This window comes from Triticum aestivum, chromosome 7A, assembly GCF_018294505.1.
Source record: "Triticum aestivum cultivar Chinese Spring chromosome 7A, IWGSC CS RefSeq v2.1, whole genome shotgun sequence".
NCBI lineage: Eukaryota > Viridiplantae > Streptophyta > Magnoliopsida > Poales > Poaceae > Triticum > Triticum aestivum.
The window spans coordinates 66,307,498-66,327,969 of NC_057812.1; the positions used below are offsets into that span (position 1 = coordinate 66,307,498).

Consider the following 20,472-nt stretch of genomic DNA (forward strand, 5'->3'; position numbering starts at 1 on the left):
CACCTTAAATATGCAATCGTTCATGAAAAAAATGCACTATCAAATGACATACAATTCATCATTTGCATTTCCATCTTCAGCTATCATATTATGAAGCCGAACATCCATGCCCCATAAAACCAAGCCTCACTAAAATGAATCGCAACAAATTCTCGGAGCAAAGCGCAGGGTTGTCGTCTGGTCAGGGTCGTGTTTAAGGTCAAGTACGAAATTTTCTAAATAGTACATGCAGCGGAAGAAGACATAAACTATGAAATTTCAAAGAAAACAACATTTAAGAATTTAATAAATTACTCAATCCGTCTGATAATATAAGATATTTTTTTACATTACGAGACCGAGGGAGTAGAAATCAAATGCCTTTGGCTCACTGCCATCATAGTCGTCAATCAAGTCTGCAGGGGTCCTTATCCACATCTGTCTGCCAACGCAGCATGGCATCAGAGCAGACGCGCACGAGGCTCCCGTGGAAGAAAAACACTCTGGAGAGATCGATATCCGCTCGAGCTTCCGTGCGGGAGTGTTCCTCCGCCAGTATACAGAGAGGCATCGCACACTCTGACACAGACTGCTCACTCCACTCCCCACCGGCGCATCCATCATCGTCGTCCGCCGGAGATGCTCAGTCGACTGGCCGCACGGCGGCCCCGCCCAGGCAGCACCCTCGCCGCCGCCTACCGCTCCTCGGCGGCAGCCTCCTCCTCGGTCCTGCCCGACGCGCTCGACCGGGGCTCCGACGCCTACGCCCGCAACGCCGCCGCCGTCGGCGGCCTCCTCTCCGACCTGCGCTCCCGCGTCTCCCAGGTGCGTGAGCGCGTGTCGCCGGTCTCTCTCTCCCTTGCTTGACCAGACACCTTCCCCCCCCCCCCCCCCCTCTCTCTCTCTCCTGACGAGGCGGAGGGCGCTGCCGCTGCAGGTTCTGGGCGGCGGAGGCGCGGGGGCGGTGAAGCGGAACGAGGGGCGGGGGAAGCTGCTCCCCAGGGACCGCATCGACCGCCTGCTCGACCCGGGGGCCTCCTTCCTCGAGCTCTCTCAGGTCGGCCATCACTCATCAGCGAGACAGGCCCCTTTTCCTCCGGTGATCAGTTTTATCAAGCAACGGCGTTAAGGAAATCGTACTCCATGTTGGTCTGCTTATCGTAGTTATTCTCGTAGTCTGGCGATTGGACCAGTTACCATTTTCATTCCCGAAAAATGGGACTGAATTTCTCACCCTGCAGCTCTGAATGAAGTGAAAGATTTCTTAGTAGTTGCCATTTTCGTTTGAGGAAAACGGGACGAGTTTTTCACCCCGCGCCTTTCAAAAATGCATTCCCGTTTCTCTATTTTTTAGAGTAATCTTGTATTTATTTTTCAGGAACACGCACCTCTATTTTAAGGACGCATCCTGATTTCCTAAATACCTTAATTTAATAGAGCAGCATGGATGTCACGAATGCACTAAGTATTACATCAGAAAAGACACTGGATGCAAGTCTCAGTACGATATTCGTTTATGTGAAATAATTGACCAGAACGCCATTGTCTTCCAACCCATATTGTTATCTGGTAGGATGCTTCAGAATAGAAACAAATGTTTTCATACTTGTCCAACTTGTTGTGGACTATGAGCTGCTGATGATACTTTTCGCGATAAAGCTTGCAGGATCTGATGTTTATGAGGAAGCATTACCATCAGGGGGAATAATTACTGGCATAGGACCTGTTCATGGACGACTATGCATGTTCGTGGCAAATGACCCAACTACAAAGGGGGGTACATACTATCCAATCACTGTCAAAAAGCATCTGCGGGCGCAGGAAATAGCTTCTGAATGTAAATTGCCCTGCATATATCTTGTTGACAGTGGAGGTGCTAATCTCCCCAAGCAGGCAGAAGTCTTCCCCGACCGTGATAATTTTGGTCGAATATTCTACAATCAGGCTAAGATGTCTGCAGATGGTATTCCTCAGATTGCAGTAGTTTTAGGTTCTTGTACTGCTGGCGGGGCTTATATTCCTGCAATGGCTGATGAGAGTATAATAGTTAAGGGAAATGGAACAATATTTCTAGCTGGTCCACCCCTTGTAAAGGTTAGTATTGTCTGCCTACGATCTTGGGAAAATATCTAAATTATACATGTGCAAGTCTAAATGGCCAATTCTGTAGGCTGCTACGGGGGAGGAGATATCTGCTGAGGACCTTGGTGGAGCATCAGTGCATTGTAAAATATCAGGAGTCTCTGATCATTTTGCACAAGGTATATTTTAACACAAATTGCTGCATAATACGACTCGATTACTGCTCTTTTAGATATAACGAATGGAGGATCGTCTGCTTAATTTCTTAAAAGATGCATTTCCGGCAAGCTTTTAGTGTAAAAATTCTGCTTCTTTCTGTCATTATTTCTTTTTACATGTTCTACATCCACGGTGGTACACGTCCAGCTTGGCGGTTCCAAAAAAAGAAGTATTAACAAGTACCTTATTAGATGTCGTCTCTGAGCATTCTATGGAGATTGGAGAGTACTGTTTGTTTCTGCCCTGATTCATTTGATCATGCAAATAGTTTCCAGACCCTTGTTTGTTTCTTCCCTGATATATTTGATCATGCAAATAGTTTCCAGACCCTGATACTTTGCATTTTATTGTCACTCATTGGATGTTTCTATCTTAAACCATAGATCACCCTCTTATGTATCATTTTTTTCTATACATATTAGTTGGATGTTGTTGCGACTTAGACATGTTTTGCACTGTAAATTGCAATAGATGAACGCCATGGTCTTGCGCTGGGAAGGAACATTGTGAAGAACCTCCATTTGGCCGCTAAAGAAGCAAGTATACACAATTCTGCTTGTGATTACCAAGAACCATTGTATGATGTACAGGAACTTCGTTCAATTGCACCAGCTGATACAAAGCAATCTTTTGATATTCGCTCAATAATAGCTCGTATAGTCGATGGAAGTGAATTTGATGAATTCAAAAAATTGTACGGAACAGTAAGGATTTCTCTTATGCTTGATTACCTTTTGCATTCTGTATTGTGCGTTGTGCAACTCAAATCTGTTTCATTTGCATTTACACAGACACTAGTGACTGGTTTTGCAAGGATATGCGGGCAGCCAGTTGGAATTATTGGAAACAATGGCATTTTATTTACCGAGTCGGCACTAAAGGGTACCCACTTCATTGAGTTGTGTGCTCAACGCAATATTCCTTTGATATTCCTTCAAAATATTTCTGGATTCATGGTATGGCATCTTCTTTACTTTTCAGTTCATTCTTTCATTTCAATTCATGTTCAAAATATTTTCCTTTCCCGCCTCCTATTCATCTACAAAACTTTGTATTTCCGTCATTTCAATGGAAAGTGGTTTAGCCCGGTTCAAAATAATAATAATTCATGGTCATAAATAAAGTGACCTAATTGAGATCGCGAACGCCCCTCACCTCACAAGTTGGCTTTTGACGGTGAAAAGACCCTTTATGACCCAACAATTGTTATGAAAGCATGATTCCAACAACAACAACAACAACAACAACAACAACAACAAAAAGCATGGTTCTAGCATATCTAGCATGATGGAGTCTAGTGTTTGAAGGCCTAATAGACCGTGGGTGCCTGAGGACCATCCATGTATATTGAAGGGGCATGTCAGCCACATACAGTGGCGGCTACACACAGTTTGTGATGTCAACTAACATCAGAACTGGTGGAAAATACTCATAATTTTTTGTATTCATCATCTTATACAGTCATCAAGAGTTTGGTTGGTTGACATCACAAGGTCATAAGTCTAGCACTGCCACTGCACAGAGACCGCCATCTACAGTAAAGGGGCAGATTGAGGCACAAATGAGTGAAGGGGCAGATTGTTGGAATAGTCTGACATTGGTTGTACGAGGGAAAGACCCCTAAGAACTCTAACCACACAAGATAGCTTCTGGGGATGAGAAAATCTTTTACAGTCCAACAATATGAACTGCATACATACTAAATAGTTGGTCAGGGATACTAAAGTTTGAACATAACAGTTGGTTTTATTTTGGAGTACGAGCCTTCTAACCTTTTGCAGTGACAATGTTTAATAGGTTGGGTCGAAATCTGAAGCAAGTGGAATTGCGAAAGCTGGGGCAAAAATGGTTATGGCAGTTTCCTGTTCAAAGGTCAGACATTTTTACTGTTTCCCATTCTTGGTCTTAGTAAACTAGCGGCCTAGTCTTGCTTTCTTCCGCATTTGCACAGCATGCCACATGACATAGCATGAGTAGAGCAGAGTAGCACTTTTGTCTATTTATTTTCTGTTCTTTTTTTTCTCTTTCGCGTTTTGGTTTTTCGTATGTTCTTGTTGGGTTTCATATCTAGCCTACCGCAACTTGCTTGGGACAAAATGCTATTATGGAATCTATAGCTAGTCCTGTATTTTTATCTACATCTAAAATTCTACTCCCTCCGTCCCATAATATAAGAGCGTTTTTGACACTACACTTGTGTAAAAAACGGAGTATAAAATTATATGAATAGCATGACCCTATATATCTATATTTCTGCACAGGTTCCTAAAATTACCATAATTGTCGGTGGAAGTTTTGGTGCTGGGAATTATGGAATGTGTGGACGTGCATACAGCCCGAATTTTTTGTTCATGTGGCCAACTGCTAGGATATCTGTTATGGGTGGCATTCAGGTAAGACTGTTGGACCTGTCATTGGCTACAAATTGTCTTACTATTTTACTAGTATCATTACCTGGCGAAGGATGTCACAAATGTAACTCTTGGTATCAATTCCCTTGAAGCCTAGGGACATAGGTTATTAGGCAGCATTAGTAGTCCAAAATGTAAAGAATCTCAGGTGTTACTCAGCTGCAAATAAAAGTAGCCAGCATGCTACACTTTGTTGTAGAAACATTGTGCACGGTTGTTAGAAACTTTTTCGTGAGGCGCAACCAGGCAAAACAAAAGCAGAATGGCGGAATACCAATATGAGAGCAAAGCAGGCTCTCAGTCCATCAAAAGGCTATTTAGTTTTTTGTGTCTCCTAGGCATGTGCATTGGACATTAAAACGGAAACTGCGGTAGCATACATCGATCATGTTCTTGTACACGTGAACATACTTGCACTGGTTTCTTATGGATATTTTAAGCCTCAAACAAGAGCCAAGCTACCACTGGTTTTAACACATCTTTCTCTTGAACCATTTCAGGCAGCTGGTGTTCTCGCCCAAATAGAGAAGAACAACAGGAAAAGGCAAGGAGTGGAGGTATAGTGCATCGTTTATTGGATTCAGTAAACATAAGACAAATACTGGTATAAGATGAGACTTTCTTTGTTATGCAGTGGACCAAGGATGATGAAGAGGCCTTCAAAGCCAAAGTCGTCGAGGCATATGACAAGGAAGGAAGCCCGTATTACTCGACCGCTAGGCTTTGGGACGACGGGATCATAGATCCCGCGGATACCAGACGGGTTCTAAGCCTTTGCCTCTCTGCTTCCGCCAAGCCGGTTCCAGAAGACACGAAATATGGCGTGTTTCGAATGTAATTATTATGTAAATCATGTATAGTACACATGTCACAGACCTGTAAAATAAAACCTGCTTTACTGCTTCCAATATAAATTGAAATGAGGTGCTTATTCAAGGCTTGTTTCTCTGGGGAAATTTTGCTAGCCCTGCTGTATTGATTTTGTCCATGTGCTTTTCTAGTGCTTGGAATGGGCTAAAAGGCGTCTTGCTCGAGAACGAACTTTGCATTGTGTTGTGTGAAAAGAAACCAGCGCGTGTGGATGTTGGTTACCATGTGCACTACTTCGGGAGTAATATTTAGCAAGTAGCAGACCAGAGTGGTGACAACAAATTGTGCCCGGCTCCGGCAATGACGGTGACACATCTTCGACTTGCTTAATAATCGTAACTGGGTGGTCTACATATTTGATATAACTTTTACTCCCTTCGTTCACTTTTGTAACGTTTTAGATATTTAAAACAACATCCAAAACGATAGTGCTGGGCAGACGACACGCCATGCACGACAGTGGAACGACGCCGAATCCAGCCGTCGGCTGCACTTCATTCACGTGCATGGATGGACTGATATATACGATGTTCACAAATCGTTCGCACACCATCGTGTGTATAGCATCGCTCCATCCAAAACAGTTCAATTTTACCTGTCTTAAACGTCTTACAAAAATGAACAGAGGAAGTATTATTTCGGACGATTGTGCCATAAATAGATCGAAAGTTTTTCTGCTGCGTTGCTTTAGAGTGACTTTTATTATTTCTGGTAATCATGCTATGAATAAAAAATGAATAGATCGAAGCTTTTAGAAGAAAAAAAAAGAGAGTAGCAGACCAGAGTGGTAACATGCATGGAAGATTCAAGGCTTCTTCTCCGGCGTGTCCGGGGTCACGGCAGCCCATAGCTCCTCAATCTCCTCGAGCGCCGCCATGTTGTCGGGCGTGAGCGTGAGCTCTGCGTCGATGCTCCCGCCGCCCTCCCGGCCGGGGTACAGCGACGTCTTGCCGTCGAACTTGTTGGCCCGGCCGCTGCGCGCCGCCACGGGCCTCCCCCACCCGAAGTCGCAGCCGTACATGTCGAACCGCGGCGAGCTGCCCATCATGGTCCCGGTCGGGTCGAAGAAGCGATGCGTGTACACCATGGGCTTGGCCGTCCACGCCGCCACGCGCGCCCTGATGGCCGCGTCCGTGTGCGCCGCCACGGCCCGCCCCACGGCCGCCGCCGCCCACCCGTGCCCGCGCTCCAGGAGGTCCGCGGCGCGCGCCGGCTCCGTCCCGATGGCGTAGATGGCGTTGCCGAAGTACTCCCTGGGCAGCTCCGGCCGCAGCCGCCCGCGGTTGTCGATGGCGGCGCGGCACACGGTCTCCTGCTCCGGCGCCAGCCGCCGCGCGCGGGTGATGCAGCGCCAGAGGAGCGAGGACAGCGCCTGGAACCGCGTCACCGCGGCGGCGCCGGCTGCGTCTCCAGCGGCCAGGAGCTCCTCCCGCGCGCGCTCCTTGAGCGCCGCCAGCGAGTCCGCCGAGAGAAGTGCAGCATCCGCTCGCGCAACGCCAGCGGGGCCGCCCGCTCGACGAGCTCCGACGCGTCGGCGCACGGCAGCACGGCCGGCCCCGCCGCGCCGCCGTCCGGCGACCAGCGCTCGAACGAGGGCCTCGGCGTCGGGGGCGCCGGGGCGAGGCCGAGCGTGGCGCGCGCGAGGGCCGCCCAGCTGTTGACGAGGTCCCAGAAGGCGGTGCCGTCGGAGAGCGCGTGGTTGTAGGCGAGCCCGACGAACACCCCGTCGGCGAGGTCGGTCACCTGGACGGCGAGCAGCGGCTGCTCGCGGCCGCCGTAGTTGACGGCGTCGGTGAGCTGGAAGAACTGCGCCAGCACGTCGCGCGGCACGTCGGCGTCGGGCGGGACGATGTCCGCCATGGCCACGCCGTCGGCGACGGCATGCACGACCTCCACGCCCTGGCCGTCGCAGTCGATGTGGACGGAGCAGCCAACGACGGCGCCGGTAAGTTGGTCCCTGTGCTGCTCCGTGGCGCAGCGGCCGGCAACGGGGTAGTAGTAGACAAGCGCGTCGCCGAGGGCCGCGGCGAGGTGGTCGACGACGCCGGCGGCGGTGGAGAGGGCGGATGCCGAGGAAGAGGGTGAGGGTCTGTGGAAGAGGAGGCCCTTCTGGATGTAGTTGGCGGAGAGCATGGCGGCGTCCCAGGAGGTTAGCGGGATGCGCTCGCGCGGGCGCGGCGGCGGCGCCACCGTGCGCGACGACACCACGCGCACCACGGACGGCGACGGCATCGCGCTTGTCTGGGGAGTAGCAGGTTTGTTGCTAGCTGCAGGCTGGACAGTGAGTACTGATTTGGTTGGTTGGTGGCAGTAAAAAAATTGGACCTTTACCAGGCCAGCCAGATCGATCTCATATTTAATTTGGACACGTGATATCAGATACGCGCATAGCTTACATCGGAGGAACTTAGAGTAGTAACATGTTATATATTACTAGTCTATGTTATTATCTCCACAGTGGGTAGTAACATATGTGTTGTGCCATGCATCATTTTATTTATTAGGTTGTAGACACATATTTTTTTGATATGTGTGATGTTATTGTAACTAGCTATGTTTTCACATGACTCTTTTTCTTTATTAATTACATGCCACATCATCTATTTTGTCTAGATAAGTGTGATGTTATCATCTATGTTACTTCCACTGTGGGTAGTCTTAGCAATTCTATTTTAGCAAATCAGTCAGATTTCTTTTACTCCCTCCGTTTCAAAATAGACGGTGTACTATTTTTTGAAACGGCAAACCTCTTTTAAGTTTGACGAAATTTACAGAGAAATATATCAATATACATAATATCAAATCGGCACCATTGGATTCATCATGAAATGAATTTTTATTTTATATTATTTAGTATTGTCGATGTCAATATTCTTGGCTTTGAACTTGATCAAAGTTAAGGAAATTTAACTTTTCAAAATACTAACACACCTTATCCTTTGGAACCGAGGGAGTATTTGGTTTGGCAAGTGCGGGAGATGATGGATTGTGTTTCTTTTTATTTCTAATGTGTGGAGTTTTGGCCCGCCATCGGCGGTGTGATTCAGCGTCACCTGCTAATCGAACTCGTAGTTGTGTATTTGTGAAATTTTCTATGTCGGTGACTGCGTGTACTACATTATCCTATAGTATGGCATGTTGGTACTTCTTTTCTCTAGGTGGTGAGAGAGTGTTGTTATGGGCCTCAATCTAGGGTTGGAGCGGAGGAGGAGAGGAAGGAAGGGGAAAGGGGATCGGCCGAGGAGGACGAAGGTCAACTTCATTTCTCTTTAGATTCATTTACAATAATTCTCGATGCCTCTCATCGACTCGGCCAACATGCTATAAAGCCAGGCACGCAGGCCTCACCACCCACACCACTCACTAGGCCCTCTCGCTCGGTCCACTGGTCAGCCCAGCTCAGGACCGCCAGTCCTTCGCTCTGCTTCGTCATGGCCCTTTAGTGTAGTCGTGTCGCTGATCAGTGGGGTCACGCCAGCGGCCGTGACAGTCCCCCCCCCCCCCTCTTGAGAGCCGCCTTGTCCCCAAGGCGGAGACCGCGGGAAACGTAGTTGAAGAAGCTCTGGATCCTCCCATGTCGATAGCATGTCAGGCAGGTTGCCCCACTTGATACGGAGACACAGTTTTGATCTACCTCCCACACGAACCAGCTTCTCTTCCAGGATGGACTCCGGTTCATGCTTCGCCTGCAGAATAGCACTGTCAGGGGGTAAAGTATCACTTACTGGAACCATAGCTTCTTCCGCCTTCTTCAACTGGGACACGTGCTCCACATTGTGAATCTTGCTTGACAGCGGCAACTGCAGCTTGTATGCAACCGCACCCACACGCGCAATGACTCGGTATGGTCCAAAGTAACGAAATGCCAACTTCTGGTGCGGACGTTGAGCCACCGACGATTGGATGAATGGTTGAAGTTTCAGCTGCAATGCATCCCCCACCTGGAATTCCCTGTCAGTGCGTTTTTTGCCTGCCTGAGCCTTCATTCGGTCTTGCGCTTTCTTGAGCTGTTGTTGCAAGTGCTGCACCATGATTTCTCGCTCTTGCAACCACGCTGCCAAGTCTGGTACAGCACACTCATCCACCTGCGCAATCCCGAATTCTCTGGGAAGATGTCCATAGATTACTTCGAATGGTGTGCGTCCGAGAGCCGAATGGAACGAGGTATTGTACCAGTATTCCGCTAGAGCCAGACATTTGGACCAATTGCCAGGACAAGAGTGAACTGCACTGTTGGTGAACGTAGCAGAATTTTAAAATTCTCTACGCATCACCAAGATCAACCTATGGAGTCATCTAGCAACGAGGGAGAGAGGAGTGCATCTACATACCCTTGTAGATCACGAGCGGAAGCGTTCAAGAGAACGGGGATGATGGAGTCGTACTCGCCGTGATCCAAATCACCGATGACCAAGTGTCGAACGGACGGCACCTCCGCGTTCAACACACGTACGGAGCGGATGACGTCTCCTCCTTCTTGATCCAGCAAGGGGGAAGGAGAGGTTGATGAAGATCCAGCAGCACGACGGCGTGGTGGTGGATGCAGCAGTGATCGCAGCAGGGCTTCGCCGAGCTTCTACGAGAGGGAGAGGTGTAGCAGGGGAGAGGGAGGCGCCAAGACTTGAGGTGCGGCTGCCCTCCCTCCTCCCCTCCTTTATATAGGCCCCCTGGGGGGCGCCGGCCCTGGAGATGGGATCTCCCAAGGGGGCGGCGGCCAAGGGGGGTGGAGTGCCCCCCAAGGCAAGTGGAGGCGCCCCCACCCTAGGGTTTCCAACCCTAGGCGCAGGGGGGGCCAAGGGAGGGGCGCACCAGCCCACTATGGGCTGGTTCCCCTCCCACTTCGGCCCATGGGGCCCTCTGGGATGGGTGGTCCCACCCGATGGACCCCCGGGACCCATCCGGTGGTCCCGGTACAATACCGGTGACCCGAAATCTTTTCCGATGGCCGAAACTACACTTCCTATATATAATTCTTCACCTCCGGACCATTCCGGAACTCCTCGTGACGTCCAGGATCTCATCCGGGACTCCGAACAACTTTCGGATTACTGCATACTCATATCTCTACAACCCTAGCGTCACTGAACCTTAAGTGTGTAGACCCTACGGGTTCGGGAGACAAGCAGACATGACCGAGACGACTCTCCGGTCAATAACCAACAGCGGGATCTGGATACCCATGTTGGCTCCCACATGCTCCTCGATGATCTCATCAGATGAACCACGATGTCGAGGACTTAATCAATCCCGTATTCAATTCCCTTTGTCAATCGGTACGTTACTTGCCCGAGACTCGATCGTCGGTATCCCAATACCTTGTTCAGTCTCGTTACCGGCAAGTCACTTTACTCGTACCGTAATGCATGATCCCGTGATCAACCACTTGATCACATTGAGCTCATTATGATGATGCATTACCGAGTAGGCCCCGAGATACCTCTCCGTCATACGGAGTGACAAATCCCAGTCTCGATTCGTGCCAACCCAACAGACACTTTCGGAGATACCTGTAATGTACCTTTATAGTCACCCAGTTACGTTGTGACGTTTGGCACACCCAAGGCACTCCTACGGTATCCGGGAGTTGCACAATCTCATGGTCTAAGGAAATGATACTTGACATTCAGAAAAGCTACAGCAAACGAACTACACGATCTTTGTGCTATGCTTAGGTTTGGGTCTTGTCCATCACATCATTCTCCTAATGATGTGATCCCGTTATCAATGACATCCCCATGTCCATAGCCAGGAAACCATGACTATCTGTTGATCAACGAGCTAGTCAACTAGAGGCTCACTAGGGACACATTGTGGTCTATGTATTCACACATGTATTACGATTTCCGGATAATACAATTATAGCATGAATAATAGACAATTATCATGAACAAGGAAATATAATAATCATTTTATTATTGCCTCTAGGGCATATTTCCAACAGTCTCCCACTTGCACTAGAGTCAATCATCTAGTTACATTGTGATGAATCGAACACCCATGGAATTCTGGTGTTGATCATGTTTTGCTCTAGGGAGAGGTTTAGTCAACGGATCTGCTACATTCAGGTCCGTATGTACTTTACAAATTTCTATGTCTCCATTTTGAACACTTTCACGAATGGAGTTGAAGCGACGCTTGATATGCCTGGTCTTCCTGTGAAACCTGAGCTCCTTGGCAAGGGAAATTACTCCAGTGTTGTCACAGAAGAGAGTCATCGGCCCCGACGCATTGGGTATGACTCCTAGGTCGGTGATGAACTCCTTCACCCAGATTGCTTCTTGTGCTGCCTCCGAGGCTGCCATGTACTCCGCTTCACATGTAGATCCCACCACCAGGCTTTGCTTGCAACTGCACCAGCTTACTGCCCCACCATTCAAAATATACACGTATCCGGTTTGTGACTTAGAGTCATCCAGATCTGTGTCGAAGCTAGCATCGACGTAACCCTTTACGACGAGCTCTTCGTCACCTCCATAAACGAGAAACATTTCCTTAGTCCTTTTCAGGTACTTCAGGATATTCTTGACCGCTGTCCAGTGTTCCATGCCGGGATTACTTTGGTACCTTCCTACCAAACTTACGGCAAGGTTTACATCAGGTCTGGTACACAGCATAGCATACATGATAGACCCTATGGCTGAGGCATAGGGGACGACACTCATCTTTTCTCTATCTTCTGCCGCGGTCGGGCTTTGAGCCGTGCTCAATCTCGTACCTTGCAATACAGGCAAGAACCCCTTCTTTGACTGATCCATTTTGAACTTCTTCAATATCTTGTCAAGGTACGTACTCTGTGAAAGACCAATGAGGCGTCTCGATCTATCTCTATAGATCTTGATGCCTAATATATAAGCAGCTTCTCCAAGGTCCTTCATTGAAAAACACTTGTTCAAGTAGGCCTTTATGCTTTCCAAGAATTCTATATCATTTCCCATCAACAGTATGTCATCCACATACAATATGAGAAATGCTACAGAGCTCCCACTCACTTTCTTGTAAATGCAGGCTTCTCCATAAGTCTGCATAAACCCAAACGCTTTGATCATCTCATCAAAGCGAATGTTCCAACTCCGAGATGCTTGCACCAGCCCATAAATCGAGCGTTGGAGCTTGCACACCTTGTCAGCATTCTTAGGATCGACAAAACCTTCCGGCTGCATCATATACAATTCTTCCTTAAGGAAACCATTAAGGAATGCCGTTTTGACGTCCATTTGCCATATTTCATAATCATAGAATGCGGCAATTGCTAACATGATTCGGACGGACTTCAGCTTCGCTACAGGTGAGAAAGTCTCATCGTAGTCAACCCCTTGAACTTGTCGATAACCCTTAGCGACAAGCCGAGCTTTATAGATGGTCACATTACCATCCGCGTCTGTCTTCTTCTTAAAGATCCATTTATTTTCTATGGCTCGCCGATCATCGGGCAAGTCAGTCAAAGTCCATACTTCGTTTTCATACATGGATCCTATCTCGGATTTCATGGCTTCCAGCCATTTGTCGGAATCCGGGCCCGCCATCGCTTCTTCATAGTTCGAAGGTTCACCGTTGTCTAACAACATGATTTCCAAGACAGGGTTGCCGTACCACTCTGGTGCGGAACGTGTCCTTGTGGACCTACGAAGTTCAGTAGCAACTTGATCTGAAGTTTCATGATCATCATCATTAACTTCCTCTCTAGTCGGTGCAGGCACCTCAGGAACATTTTCCTGAGTTGCGCCACTTTCCGGTTCAAGAGGCAATACTTCATCAAGTTCTACTTTCCTCCCACTTACTTCTTTCGAGAGAAACTCTTTCTCTAGAAAGGATCCATTCTTGGCAACAAAGATCTTGCCTTCGGATCTGAGGTAGAAGGTATACCCAATAGTTTCTTTAGGGTATCCTATGAAGACGCATTTTTCCGACTTGGGTTCGAGCTTTTCAGGTTGAAGTTTCTTGACATAAGCATCGCATCCCCAAACTTTTAGAAACGACAGCTTAGGTTTCTTCCCAAACCATAATTCATACGGTGTCGTCTCAACGGATTTCGACGGAGCCCTATTTAAAGTGAATGCGGCAGTCTCTAAAGCATAGCCCCAAAATGATAGCGGTAAATCGGTAAGAGACATCATAGATCGCACCATATCTAATAGAGTGCGATTACGACGTTCGGACACACCATTACGCTGAGGTGTTCCAGGCGGCGTGAGTTGTGAAACTATTCCACATTTTCTTAAGTGTGTGCCAAATTCGTGACTCAAGTATTCTCCCCCACGATCTGATCGCAAGAACTTGATTTTCCTGTCACGTTGATTCTCAACCTCACTCTGAAATTCCTTGAACTTTTCAAAGGTCTCAGACTTGTGTTTCATTAAGTAGACATACCCATATCTACTCAAGTCATCAGTGAGGGTGAGAACATAACGATAACCACCGCGAGCCTCAACACTCATTGGACCGCACACATCTGTATGTATGATTTCCAATAAGTTGGTTGCTCGCTCCATTGTTCCTGAGAACGGAGTCTTGGTCATTTTACCCATGAGGCATGGTTCGCACGTGTCAAATGATTCGTAATCAAGAGACTCTAAAAGTCCATCTGCATGGAGCTTCTTCATGCGTTTGACACCTATGTGACCAAGGCGGCAGTGCCACAAGTATGTGGGACTATCATTATCAACCTTACATCTTTTGGTATTCACACTATGAATATGTGTAGCATTACGCTCGAGATTCATTAAGAATAAACCATTCACCATCGGAGCATGACCATAAAACATATCTCTCATATAAATAGAACAACCATTATTCTCGGATTTAAATGAGTAGCCATCTCGAATTAAACGAGATCCTGATACAATGTTCATGCTCAAAGCTGGCACTAAATAACAATTATTGAGGTTTAAAACTAATCCTGTAGGTAAATGTAGAGGTAGCGTGCCGACGGCGATCACATCGACCTTGGAACCATTCCCGACGCGCATCGTCACCTCGTCCTTTGCCAGTCTCCGCTTATTCCGCAGCTCCTGCTTTGAGTTACAAATGTGAGCAACCGCACCGGTATCAAATACCCAGGAGCTACTACGAGTACTGGTAAGGTACACATCAATTACATGTATATCACATATACCTTTCGTGATGCCGGCCTTCTTGTCCGCTAAGTATTTGGGGCAGTTCCGCTTCCAGTGACCACTTCCCTTGCAATAAAAGCACTCAGTCTCGGGCTTGGGTCCATTCTTTGGCTTCTTCCCGGCAGCTTGCTTACCGGGCGCGGCAACTCCCTTGCCGTCCTTCTTGAAGTTCTTCTTACCCTTGCCTTTCTTGAACTTAGTGGTTTTATTCACCATCAACACTTGATGTTCCTTTTTGATTTCTACCTCCGCTGATTTCAGCATTGAATATACCTCAGGAATGGTCTTTTCCATCCCCTGCATATTGAAGTTCATCACAAAGCTCTTGTAGCTCGGTGGAAGCGACTGAAGGATTCTGTCAATGACCGCGTCATCCGGGAGATTAACTCCCAGCTGAGTCAAGCGGTTATGTAACCCAGACATTGTGAGTATGTGCTCACTGACAGAACTATTTTCCTCCATTTTACAGCTGAAGAACTTGTCGGAGACTTCATATCTCTCGACCCGGGCATGAGCTTGAAAAACCATTTTCAGCTCTTCGAACATCTCATATGCTCCGTGTTTCTCAAAACGCTTTTGGAGCCCCGGTTCTAAGCTGTAAAGCATGCCGCACTGAACGAGGGAGTAATCATCAGCACGCTGCTGCCAAGCGTTCATAACGTCTTGGTTCTCTGGGATGGGTGCGTCACCTAGCGATGCTTCTAGGACATAATCTTTCTTGGCAGCTATGAGGATGATCCTCAGGTTCCGGACCCAGTCCGTATAGTTGCTCAGCTTGGTTTTCTCTAGGAACGCGTTGAAGTTGAGGACAACGTGGGCCATTTGATCTACAAGACATATTGTAAAGATTTTAGACTAAGTTCATGATAATTGAGTTCATCTAATCAAATTATTCAATGAACTCCCACTCAGATAGACATCCCTCCAGTCATCTAAGTATAACATGATCCGAGTTAACTAGGCCGTGTCCGATCATCACGTGAGACGGACTAGTCAACATCGGTGAACATCTTCATGTTAATCGTATCTTCTATACGACTCATGCTCGACCTTTCGGTCTTCTGTGTTCCGAGGCCATGTATGTACATGCTAGGCTCGTCAAGTCAACCTAAGTGTATCGCGTGTGTAAATCTGGCTTACACCCGTTGTATTCGAACGTTAGAATCTATCACACCCGATCATCACGTGGTGCTTCGAAACAATGAACCTTTGCTATGGTGCACAGTTAGGGGGAACACTTTCTTGAAATTATTTCGAGGGATCATCTTATTTAAGCTACCGTCGTTCTAAGCAAATAAGATGTAAAACATGATAAACATCACATGCAATCAAACAGTGACATGATATGTCCAATATCATTTGCTCTTTTGATCTCCATCTTCGGGGCTCCATGATCATCGTTGTCACCGGCATGACACCATGATCTCCATCATCATGATCTCCATCATCGTGTCTTCTTGAAGTTGTCTCGTCATCTATTACTTCTACTACTATGGCTAACGCTTTAGCAATAAAGTAAAGTAATTACATGACGTTTATGTTGACACACAGGTCATAAATAAATAAAGACAACTCCTATGGCTCCTGCCGGTTGTCATACTCATCGACATGCAAGTCGTGATTCCTATTACAAGAACATGATCAATCTCATACATCACATATATCATTCATCATTCATCACAACCTTTGGCCATATCACATCACAAAACACTTGCTGCAAAAACAAGTTAGACGTCCTCTAATTGTTGTTGCAAGTTTTTACGTGGCTGCTATAGGTTTCTAGCAAGAACGTTTCTTACCTACGCCAAAACCACAACGTGAATTGCCAATTTCTATTTACCCTTCATAAGGACCCTGTTCATCGAATCCGATCCGACTAAAGTGGGAGAGACAGACACCCGCCAGCCACCTTATGCAACTAGTGCATGTCAGTCGGTGGAACCGGTCTCACGTAAGCGTACGTGTAAGGTTGGTCCGGGCCGCTTCATCCCACGATGCCGCCGAATCAAGATAAGACTAGTAACGGCAAGCAAATTGACAATATCGACGCCCACAACTACTTTGTGTTCTACTCGTGCATAGTAACTACGCATAGACCTAGCTCATGATGCCACTGTTGGGGAACGTAGCAGAATTTTAAAATTTTCTACGCATCACCAAGATCAATCTATGGAGTCATCTAGCAACGAGGGAGAGAGGAGTGCATCTACATACCCTTGTAGATCACGAGCGGAAGTGTTCAGAGAACGGGGATGATGGAGTCGTACTCGCCGTGATCCAAATCACTGATTACCAAGTGCCAAACGGATGGCACCTCCGCATTCAACACACGTACGGAGCGGATGACGTCTCCTCCTTCTTGATCCAGCAAGGGGGAAGGAGAGGTTTATGAAGATCCAGCAGCACGACGACGTGGTGGTGGATGCAGCAGTGATCGCAGCAGGGCTTCGCCGAGCTTTTGCGAGAGGGAGAGGTGTAGCAGGGGAGAGGGAGGCGCCAAGACTTGAGGTGCGGCTGCCCTCCCTCCCCCTCCTTTATATAGGCCCCCTGGGGGGCGCCGGCCCTGGAGATGGGATCTCCCAAGGGGGCGGCGGCCAAGGGGGGTGGAGTGCCCCCCAAGGCAAGTGGAGGCGCCCCCACCCTAGGGTTTCCAACCCTAGGCGCAGGGGGGCCCAAGGGGGGGCGCACCAGCCCACTATGGGCTGGTTCCCCTCCCCACTTCAGCCCATGGGGCCCTCCGGGATGGGTGGCCCCACCCGGTGGACCCCCGGGACCCATCCGGTGGTCCCGGTACAATACCGGTGACCCCGAATCTTTCCCGATGGCTGAAACTACACTTCCTATATATAATTCTTCACCTCCGGACCATTCCGGAACTCCTCGTGACGTCCAGGATCTCATCCGGGACTCCGAACAACTTTCGGATTACTGCATACTCATATCTCTACAACCCTAGCGTCACCGAACCTTAAGTGTGTAGACCCTACGGGTTCGGGAGACAAGCAGACATGACCGAGACGACTCTCCGGTCAATAACCAACAGCGGGATCTGGATACCCATGTTGGCTCCCACATGCTCCTCGATGATCTCATCGGATGAACCACGATGTCGAGGACTTAATCAATCCCGTATTCAATTCCCTTTGTCAATCGGTACGTTACTTGCCCGAGACTCGATCGTCGGTATCCCAATACCTTGTTCAGTCTCGTTACCGGCAAGTCACTTTACTCGTACCGTAATGCATGATCCCGTGATCAACCACTTGATCACATTGATCTCATTATGATGATGCATTACCGAGTGGGCCCAGAGATACCTCTCCGTCATACGGAGTGACAAATCCCAGTCTCGATTCGTGCCAACCCAACAGACACTTTCGGAGATACTTGTAATGTACCTTTATAGTCACCCAGTTACGTTGTGACGTTTGGCACACCCAAGGCACTCCTATGGTATCCGAGAGTTGCACAATCTCATGGTCTAAGGAAATGATACTTGACATTCAGAAAAGCTACAGCAAACAAACTACACGATCTTTGTGCTATGCTTAGGTTTGGGTCTTGTCCATCACATCATTCTCCTAATGATGTGAACCCGTTATCAATGACATCCCCATGTCCATAGCCAGGAAACCATGACTATCTGTTGATCAACGAGCTAGTCAACTAGAGGCTCACTAGGGACACATTGTGGTCTATGTATTCACACATGTATTACGATTTCCGGATAATACAATTATAGCATGAATAATAGACAATTATCATGAACAAGGAAATATAATAATCATTTTATTATTGCCTCTAGGGCATATTTCCAACATGCACATCGAAAGTAACTTTCCAGACAATGATTGACCCTCTCGGTCTGTCCGTCCGTCTGCGGGTGGTATGAGGAGCTGAGCCGGATGTCAGTTTTGCAGAGGCGAAACAGCTCTTGCCAAATGTTGCTCGTGAATATCTTGTCCTGATCCGAGATGATTGCCAACGGCAATCCATGAAGCCAAAAGATCTCGCGCATAAAAAGTTTGGCCACTTGCAAGGCGGTGAATGGATGGGACAGTGGCAAAAAGTGAGCGTACTTGGAGAACTTGTCCACCACGACAAGAATGGTGTCATGCCCACCCGAGCGCGGCAAAGCTTCGATGAAATCCATGGATATGACAGCCCATGGCTTCTTGGGGATGGGAAGCGGTTGAAGCAACCCAACAGGTGATATCTTCTCTGTCTTCGCCTGTTGACACATCATGCATTCGCGAACCACGGTTTTGACTTGTTGTTTCACCCCCTGCCACGTGAAGAGCCGCTTGACTCGGTTGTAGGTAGCATGGAAGCCCGAGTGCCCACCTGCCGCACTAGAGTGCAGTGTTCTGATCAGGTTCTGCTGTACTTCAGTGTCATTACCAATCTACACACATCCATGAAACTTCAGAATTCCGTCTTGCAAGGAGAACCCTGGTTCGCTGTCCGGGGCTAATGCCAGTCTTGTCATGCGCTGGGTAGCTGCGGCATCCTGCTGATAGCTTCATTTGATCGCTTCTAGCCAAGTGGGCTTACAAATTCAGATTGCTGCCAGTTATGTTTCCTGTCCAGGTGCGCGACGAGATAGCGCGTCCGCAGCTTTGTTGGTCAGTCTTGCTTTATACTGAATAGTAAACTGCAGTCCAATCAGTTTGGTAGACGCTCGCTGCTGTATTGGCGTGTTAAATCTCTGATCTGTTAAGTTGAGCAAGCTCTTTTGATCTGTCCGCACTACAAATTCTGCGTGCTGGAGGTAGGGCCGCCAGTGATCCACTGCCAAAAGGAGAGCCAGCCATTCTTTTTCGTAGGCCGACAGTCCCATGTTATGAGGGGCCAGAGCTTTACTTAAGTAGGCCACCGGGTGGTTGTTCTCCATCAGAACTGCTCTGATGCCCATGGCACTTGCATCTGTCTCCACCACGAACTGCTACTGAAAGTTGGGAAGCGTCAGTACCGGAGCCTCGATCATCGCTTGCTTGAGAGCGACGAAAGCTTTGTTGGCTTCTGGTGTCCACACAAACAGAGTATTCTTCCTGAGCTGATTGGTAAGCGGCTTGCTGATCACGCCAAATGAGCGCACAAAATTTTTGTAGTACCCGGCTAGCCCCAAGAAACCCCCGAGTTCTTTGGTATTGGTTGGAACAGGCCACTGTTGCACAGTCCGGATTTTGGTGTCGTCTGTGGCAACCCCTTGTTCGCTGATAATATGCCCCAAGTAACTGATTTTTCTCTGCGCAAAGGTGCATTTGGACATCTTGGCTTTGAGTCCGTGCTGATGTAGTAGCTCAAGGACCTGACGCAGCAACCTCTTGTGCGCCTCTAACTCCTCCGTGTGAACTAGGATATCGTCCATGAAGACAAGCACACCATGGCATAGCACGGGAGCGAGTACAATATGCATGCCCCCTTGAAACGTGACAGGCGCATAAGCCAATCCATATGGCATCACTCGAAACTGATAGTGACCCAAATGCGTTTTGAAGGCTATTTTATGTTCGTCTTCTGGGCGCAGTCTGATCTGGTGATATCTTGCACGTAGATCCAGCTTCGAGAACCACTTGGATCCGACAATCTCATCTATGATCGGCATTGGGTAAGTGCTTTTGACTGTGATTGCATTCAAGTGCCTGAAATCGACACATAACCTCCACGTCTGGTCCTTCTTCTTGACTAGCAGCACTGGGGAAGAAAAGGCACTGTTGCTGGGTACAATAAGCCCCAGGCGAAGCATCTCTCTGACTTGTGCTTCGATTTCGTCTTTTTGCTCTGGTGTGTATCTG

The 20,472-nt window shown here is 48.0% G+C and overlaps 1 protein-coding gene and 1 pseudogene across 2 annotated transcripts; one reads left to right on the plus strand and one right to left on the minus strand.

Annotated features, from left to right (window-relative positions):
- Positions 1-485: 485 nt before the first annotated feature.
- LOC123148371 (methylcrotonoyl-CoA carboxylase beta chain, mitochondrial) lies at positions 486-5,627 on the plus strand. Of its 2 annotated transcripts, XM_044567761.1 has the most exons (10): positions 487-804; positions 917-1,036; positions 1,639-2,073; positions 2,150-2,240; positions 2,752-2,984; positions 3,072-3,236; positions 4,078-4,152; positions 4,542-4,673; positions 5,192-5,248; positions 5,326-5,627. In XM_044567761.1, the coding sequence occupies exons 1-10, from the start codon at positions 619-621 to the stop codon at positions 5,527-5,529; spliced, it is 1,698 nt and encodes a 565-aa protein (XP_044423696.1). In that variant the 5' UTR covers positions 487-618; the 3' UTR covers positions 5,530-5,627. The 2 variants fall into 2 exon arrangements, with proteins under 2 accessions (XP_044423697.1, XP_044423696.1); XM_044567762.1 differs by lacking the exon at positions 917-1,036 and having other exon boundaries at positions 486-804.
- A 548-nt stretch (positions 5,628-6,175) lies between these two features.
- Positions 6,176-8,003, minus strand: LOC123148372 (uncharacterized acetyltransferase At3g50280-like; annotated as a pseudogene).
- Positions 8,004-20,472: the final 12,469 nt, after the last annotated feature.

Bases quoted from the DNA above. Each gene is read 5' to 3' on its own strand.
- LOC123148371 (XM_044567761.1), top strand. From the start codon at position 619: ATGCTCAGTCGACTGGCCGCACGGCGGCCCCGCCCAGGCAGCACCCTC. The intron at 4,153-4,541 runs GTCAGACATTTT...ATTTCTGCACAG, and splicing joins TGGCAGTTTCCTGTTCAAAG to GTTCCTAAAATTACCATAAT. The intron at 5,249-5,325 runs GTATAGTGCATC...TTTGTTATGCAG, and splicing joins GGAAAAGGCAAGGAGTGGAG to TGGACCAAGGATGATGAAGA.